Below are 7,500 nucleotides of genomic sequence, written 5' to 3' on the forward strand. Positions count from 1 at the left end.
GCACACACACGCACATACACACACACACACACACACACAGACACACACACACACACACACACACACACACACACACACACACACACACAGACACACACACACACACACACACACACACACACACACACACACACACACACACACACACACACACACATACGCAAACTCAGGCCACTGTCTGCCAAATAAGCTAGCAGGAAGCTAGTGGTGTCATCGATGACTCCTATTGATCCGCCTTCCGTCCATTAGGGGCTGTTATATTTGCCGTGAGCATGGTTTTCAGGGCCCTGGAGGGGTGGGGAAGGGGACCCCCCTGGCAGTGTGACATATGAGGAGGGCATTGGGAGGCGGGAGGGGAGGTGCACACCAAACGATGCCCTGGAGCCATCACCAATAGACTGGGAGACCTCAATCTATCTCAACAGCTGGCCCTTTTTATGGCTGGCAGTCCTGCTCCCACCCTCTTGCCATCTTTTGCCAACTCCATTGTAATCGTTCTGTGACCATTTTCTTCCATCGGGTGCCCATTAAGCGTCCGATTAATTTGCCCCGGCAGACTGACTCTTTTGCTTCTGTCTGTCCGTCTGTCTGCCTCCTTTCCTGTCCCTGCGTCTGACTGCGTGTCCGGCCTGGCTGTCTGTCCTATGTGTTTGTGTGGCGCGTCTTGTGTTGTCTGTCCCTCCCGTCTCTTGAGTGACACATGAGAAGGGCACGGCATTGAGGAAGACCCCGCCGATGCCCCAGGGCTAGCAGTGATCTCTGACCAGCCGGCAACATTCACTCTCTCCCCCTCTCTCCCCATCAGCCCCCCTTCTCTCTCTCCTTCTCTCCCTCTCTTCCTCTCCTTCACTCAATCTGTCCCCCCCCCCACTTTTTTCTACTCTCTCGACCCCTCTATGTCTATCCCCTTCTCTCTTCCTTTCCTGCTCTCTCTACTGCACTTCACCTCCCCTCTCCCTCTTCCTCTCACTCTCTCTCTCTCTCTCTCTCTCTCTCTCTCTCTCTCTCTCTCTCTCTCTCTCTCTCTCTCTCTCTCTCTCTCTCTCTCTCTCTCTCTCTCTCTCTCTCTCTCTCTCTCTCTCTCTCTATCTTTCTCTCTTTATCCCCTGTTCCTCCTCTCGCTCATTTCCCATCCCTCTCGCAATTTCACACTCTTTCTATTTTGCTCTCTCTCTCTCTCTCTCTCTCTCTCTCTCTCTCTCTTGGTCTTTCTCACACTTCTCCATGGCCCGTCTTGTTTATCGCATACAGACTCGGACACACTCCCTTGTCCATTTCTTTTTCTGTTGGTCTGATCAGTCTGACTGACTGCCTGCCATCTGTCTGACTCGCTGTCTGTCTATCGGTCTGTCGGTCCGGAGGGCAGTTTTAGTTCTGCACTTGTAACACGCACTAAAACTGTGTTTTACTGTCCCTTGAAAATTTACATCCACGCAAAGGTCAAAGGACTTCGTTCTCGGTGGACTGGAGACGGAACTATAAATTATACATCCCAGACACCAAGTATAGGGAGAGAGAAAGAGAGTTAGATAGAGAGAGAGAGAGAGAGAGAGAGAGAGAGAGAGAGAGAGAGAGAGAGAGAGAGAGAGAGAGAGAGAGAGAAAAAGAGAGATTCAGAGAGAGAGAGAGAGAGAGAGAGAGAGAGAGAGAGAGAGAGAGAGAGAGAGAGAGAGAGAGAGAGAGAGACAGAGAGAGAGAGAGAGAGAGAGAGAGAGAGAGAGAGAGAGAGAGAGAGAGAGAGAGAGAGAGAGAGAGAGAGAGAGGGACCAGGTAGAGAGCAATAGGGAGCGACAAGAAGAGAGCGAAGCGGGAAGAGACTTAGAGAGAGAGAAGGGGGCGAGATAGGGGAGCGATAAGGGGAATAGGGACAGAGAGCGAGAGAGACAGAGAGAGACAGAGAGAGAGGATAAGCCAGAGAGAGCAAAAGGGAGATACTGGTAAGAGAGGAAGAAGGGGAAAGAGTAAGGGGAGAGACAGATGCAGAGAGAAAGGGGGAATAGGGAGAGAGGAGAGATGAAGAGAGATTGAGAACCTCTTTTATTACCACAGAAAATCACATTACACCCTTACAGATTACTGAGGATTACTACTTGTTTGAAAACTACAATTATTGAATTGTACAATTATAGATCTGACATTTGGCACACATTTTAGCACAACTCCAATCCAATTCTTAGTTTACATGTGTTAATACAAACAACATAAATCAGCATCATAAAGCTAACACAAACCACAAGACAAATGGAAATGGATCCATGCTGTTATGATTTCATTTAAATGCCTGCAAATAACCTGCAAATAATAATTGCAATAATAATAACCCTTTTTGGCCAATTTCCTATTTCACTTGTCAATTCCCAATCTTTTAAACCAATTGCTGTCGGTCTCTCACTATTATGCGTCTTATAATTACAACTAGTTAGGGTCATGATCATTAGTATTAGTATAATAATTGTATACTGTTTGATTGGCCTCCCTTCCATAATGTGGGGCATTGATTCTATTCTATTTTATCATAACGACCCTATTCAGGTAGACTTCCATCATTCCTATAGATATCTAAATGTGATCACACGCAATGTGATGTGTGTGTGTTTGCGCATATTCATGTTTGCGCGTGTGTGCGTGTGTGTCAGGGCAGGCCTTTATATATACTTTTTCTGTGTAATTTGATCTGCCGTGATCTACCAATGGAGAGACAACGCAGAGTTGATTTACAGAGAGTCTGTTAAGATATGTGGTCCTGATACAGCAGTTGCTTCTGCTGAAATGAGCCGTTTTTTACTACATCTCAGAGTGATTGAGTGGGTTGCCGTAGTGATAAGTAGGTTGCCCTGGAGATAAGCATTGTTGCGACGGACAGGGGGAGGTGAAATGGTGAGAGAGGGGAAGGTTTGATAAGGAATCAGACCGCATTTGTCTGCCAGTGCTGACAAATGGACTGCCAGCCATTCCACGTCTTATTCTATTTTTCTTTAGTCATCTTCTCTTGTGTTTGCAGTCTCCTCACCCCTAATCCCTTCTCCCCTCCAATCTCCTCCGCCCTCCTCCACTCACGGAGCTTCCCCTCTCCTCTTTTCTCCACTCTTCTCCCTACTCCTCCTCACTCCTCTCCTTTCCTCTCCTCTCCATTCTACGCTCATGTCTTATCTCCTCACTTCCTTCATCTCCTTTCCTTTCCCTCCCCCCTCCCCTCCCCTCTCCTCCCCTCCCCTCCCCTCTCCTCCCTCCCCTCCCCTCTCCTCCCTCCCCTCTCCTCTCCTCCCTCCCCTCTCCTCTCCTCTCCTCTCCTCTCCTCTCCTCTGCTCCCCTTCTCTCCTCTCTTCTCCTCTCATCTCCTCTCCTCTCTTTTCCTCTCATCTCCTCTCCTCTCTTCTCCTTTCCTCTCCATACTACCCTCCTCCTCTCCTCCTCCCCTCCTCTCCTCCCTCCTCATTTCTCCTCTACCATGGCACGGTTCTGATAAAGTCTGATTGGACATGCTCAGGTCATCTGCTGGTCAACACGTGCGCACACACACACAAACACACACGCAAACACACACACACACACACACACACACCCAAACACCCACACACACACCCACACACACACACACACACACACACACACACACACACACACACACACACACACACACACACGCACACACGCACACAGGCACACACGCACACACGCACACACACACACACACACACAGATACAATTCGCTTTGACAGTGGGCTTAGACTGTGTCCAATCAATTTAGAGCCTAGGCTACTGAAAACATGTAATCACTGTAACCACCGCTAAGTTCTGAATGTCTCTCTGCGTGATTGCCTGATTGAGGTGTGTATGTGTGCTTTGGAGAGTGTACCAGAGAGATAGTGAAAGAAAGAGAGAGAGTAAAAGAGAGAGAGTGAGAGAGAGAGAGAGAGAGAGAGAGAGAGAGAGAGAGAGAGAGAGAGAGATTCAGCGAGAGAGAGAGAGAGAGAGAGAGAGAGAGAGAGAGAGAGAGAGAGAGAGAGAGAGAGAAAGAGAGAGAGATTCAGAGAGAGAAAGCATTCTTTGTTTACCTTCGTTAATGTGCGGCTGTGTGGATCTGGTGTTTAGCTTATTACATGCCCTGTGTTTCAACTAACCTTGGAGAGAGCTGGCCATGAATTCTAAGTCTATTTTTTGTTGATTCCAGCCTCCCTTCTTTCCTCCTTCCTGCCTCTTTCATCTAAGCCCAACACACGCACACGCATGCACACACACATGCACACGCACACATACAAACACACAAACGTGCACGTGCGCGCGCACAAGCACACAAGCACGCCTCTCCTCACTTCCCACTTGTGTGTTTTGTGTGCAGTGCTTCCCATGGCAACACTGAGTCCATCCAAGGTGACGGTCAGGGAGGGGGCCAACGTGGAACTGACCTGCAACTCCTCGGGGATGCCCTCACCTGAACTCATCTGGAACATGAGTCCCCTGGTCACCAACTATGTGGAGGTCAGCCCCTCTCTCTCTCGTTCTTCCCCTCTTGTTCTCTTCCTTCCCTCCCTCTCCCACACTCTCTCTCTCTCTCTCTCCGTTTGTAATTGTTGCTTTCTCCACTGCCCTCGTCTTCGCTCCCTGTTCCTGCACCCTTCAGTGTTCTCCACCTGTCACCTCGTTGACGACGGTTGGGTGGATAAATGTTGCGGTGTAGAATGTAAATGTGGAAGATAAATGCACTCTATGGTAATACTGTCCTACACACTGAGGCGATCACACAGATCACGTGTGTGTGTGGGTTTGGGGGGGGGGGGGGGGGCGCGGACCTCGCCCCCCACATCTTCTGGAACTCCCTCCGCCAAAAGGATCCGTGACCCTCCCCTGTGTCCTCTCTTTTAAAACCTCAAACCCTCCTCCCCACTCTGTCCCTCCTTCGTATGCTCTTAAATGTTTTATGGAAGCTTTTATTGATCATTTGTTTTACTTTGACTCTTGAATTTAAGTATTTTTATATCATTTAAAGTGGGTTTGAGTTCCTAGAAAAGCTTGGTATAAACAAATGGTATCATTAATATGATTATGATTATGATATATGATTACTATTATCAGAACAGTGTGTTGTGTTCCTTGTGTCGCTACAGATCCAGACCTCGGGTCAGATGACCTTGCTGAGGCTGTCCAACCTCTCCTCACTGGACCACAACAGCAAGATCTCCTGCACTGCGGAGAACATCGTGGGGGAGAAGGAATCGGCCCTCCTACTGGATATACTCTGTACGTTCACGCTCAAGTACAATCGCAATAATTCAATGAGATACTTTTGATTTGAACCTGGTAAAGTCTCATAGTCATTGAAGCCCTCTTCCTCCAGGCCAAGAATCAGCAGATAAATAAGGATGTATCAGAAGGCAAATGATTTAAGAGCCAGTCTTGTGGTAGTAGGGTCTCTGCAGTCTAGTGGTTAGCCCAGACGTTCAATATTTGACCCTAACCCTAACCCAATCCCCAACGTCTACATGTATCCATCCTTGAGCAACAAGCCAAACCAGTGCTTGCTCATTGATGACATGTATCAAAAAACGATTCACTCTTTCAAGTCCCCTTGGATGAAACCTGCCAAACGACTCAATAGTAATTACAATTAGGGCATTTAGCAGACGCTTTTATCCAAAGCGACTTACATCGGTTAATACACACATTGACACACCGACGGCAGAGTCAACCATGCAAGGCTTGTCAGGAGCGGTTAGGGTTATGTGTCTTGCGCAGGGACACATCAACGCTCAGCTAGGAGGAGATGGGAATCAAACTAGCAACCTTTCGGTTACAAGACAACTGCTCCACCTCCTGAGCTAAGCCGACCCCACCGTAGTGAGTCACGGCAATGGCACCCGGTAGACTAGTGCCTTCCGGAGCAGAAGGATATGTCCTCCTGATGTAACAACAATTACAGCGCGCTTTCTTACCTTTCTTCGTCTCATTCTCCTATGGCTTTGTGTTTGTTTGTTCACCCTATTCTATCATTTTACATTGTGTCTCTGCAGTTTCCCCCAACATCACCAAGCTGAGCGACGCATTCTCGGACCACCACTGGTGCATCCCCTTCAGCGTCGCAGGTACGCGTTTCGCTCCCTCGACTCGCTTCCTTGGAGCTCCTCCAGAGGTCATAGGTTTTAAGGGATTTCTCCGAAACCATCATTATTAATATAAAAATCCTACGTTTGTAATTTGTTGAAATCGTCTTCATAATTTGGGATTATAGTGCATTGTATGTAGAAATGACAACCATCTATTTAAACTTTATTTGCAGTACGATGAAAGTGCTACTTCACATCAATAACATATTTTCTTCATTCTACACCCCATATAGGGTTAGCTATATATGGTAATTAATATAATTAATATAAGGTTAATTGTAAGAATACAGCATATAAATTGTTTGCTTAATTACTTGTTTTATATATGAAAACTAAATTATGTTGTTGTTGGTGATGGATTGCACTTTGCACCAATTGGAATACAATAATATACAAAATAATAGAACACCATATGGGTTATACTACAGTCGCATCACGATTAAATAGTATCAATGTGAATTGTGTTTAGTTAATATTGAACACATTCCTTGTCCCCCTACAACCCCGTATATATACATAGGGTTTATCGTTTTATATTATATTATCAATGCCTGTCCACTCTCCAGGGAACCCTCAGCCAGTTCTGCAATGGCTCCTGAACAACGAGGTGGTCAAGGAAGGAGAGTACATCGTCACCAGGATCCACGACGTCACCGACAGGGAGTACCACGGCTGCCTCCAGCTGGACAGCCCCACCCACCTCAACAACGGCCTGTACACCCTGCTGGCCACTAACGAGTATGGCACAGACCGCAAGGAAGTCGATGCCCACTTCATGACAGAGCCCTGGGGAGGTGGGTACCGGGTGCTGTAGTTCGTAAACACCGAGAGTCCCTGGGATCTGTAGTCTGTTAACAACGGAGGCTCTGGGTACTGTAGTCCTTTAATAACAGAGGCTCCGGGTACTGTAGTCCTCTAACAACAGAGGCTCTGGGTACTGTAGTCCTCAAACAACAGAGGCTCTGGGTACTGTAGTCTAACAACAGAGGCACTGGGTACTGTAGTCCTCTAACAACAGAGACTCTGGGTACTGTAGTCCTCTAACAACAGAGGCTCTGGGTACTGTAGTCCTCTAACAACAGAGGCTCTGGGTACTGCAGTCCTCTAACAACAGAGGCTCTGGGTACTGTAGTCCTCTAACAACAGGAGGCTCTGGGTACTGTAGTCCTCTAACCACAGAGGCTCTGGGTACTGTAGTCCTCTAACAACAGAGGCTCTGGGTACTGTAGTCCTCTAACAACAGAGGCTCTGGGTACTGTAGTCCTCCAACCACAGAGGCTCTGGGTACTGTAGTCCTCGAACAACAGAGGCTCTGGGTACTGTAGTCCTCTAACAACAGAGGCTCTGGGTACTGTAGTCCTCTAACCACAGAGGCTCTGGGTACTGTAGTCCTCTAACA

The 7,500-nt window shown here is 47.7% G+C and overlaps 1 protein-coding gene across 4 annotated transcripts in view; it reads left to right on the forward strand.

Annotated features, from left to right (window-relative positions):
• The window catches only part of ntrk2a (neurotrophic tyrosine kinase, receptor, type 2a), a 67,058-nt gene that overhangs the window by 8,232 nt on the left and 51,326 nt on the right, over positions 1–7,500 (forward strand). For all 4 annotated transcript variants that reach the window (XM_030359293.1, XM_030359290.1, XM_030359291.1 and 1 more), the window contains 4 exons: positions 4,340–4,479; positions 5,106–5,238; positions 6,009–6,080; positions 6,668–6,895. In XM_030359293.1, coding sequence (XP_030215153.1) covers positions 4,340–4,479; positions 5,106–5,238; positions 6,009–6,080; positions 6,668–6,895 — 573 coding nt within the window. The remainder of the gene's footprint in view (positions 1–4,339; positions 4,480–5,105; positions 5,239–6,008; positions 6,081–6,667; positions 6,896–7,500) is intronic.

The sequence above is a fragment of the Gadus morhua genome, chromosome 6, assembly GCF_902167405.1.
Source record: "Gadus morhua chromosome 6, gadMor3.0, whole genome shotgun sequence".
Lineage (NCBI taxonomy): Eukaryota > Metazoa > Chordata > Actinopteri > Gadiformes > Gadidae > Gadus > Gadus morhua.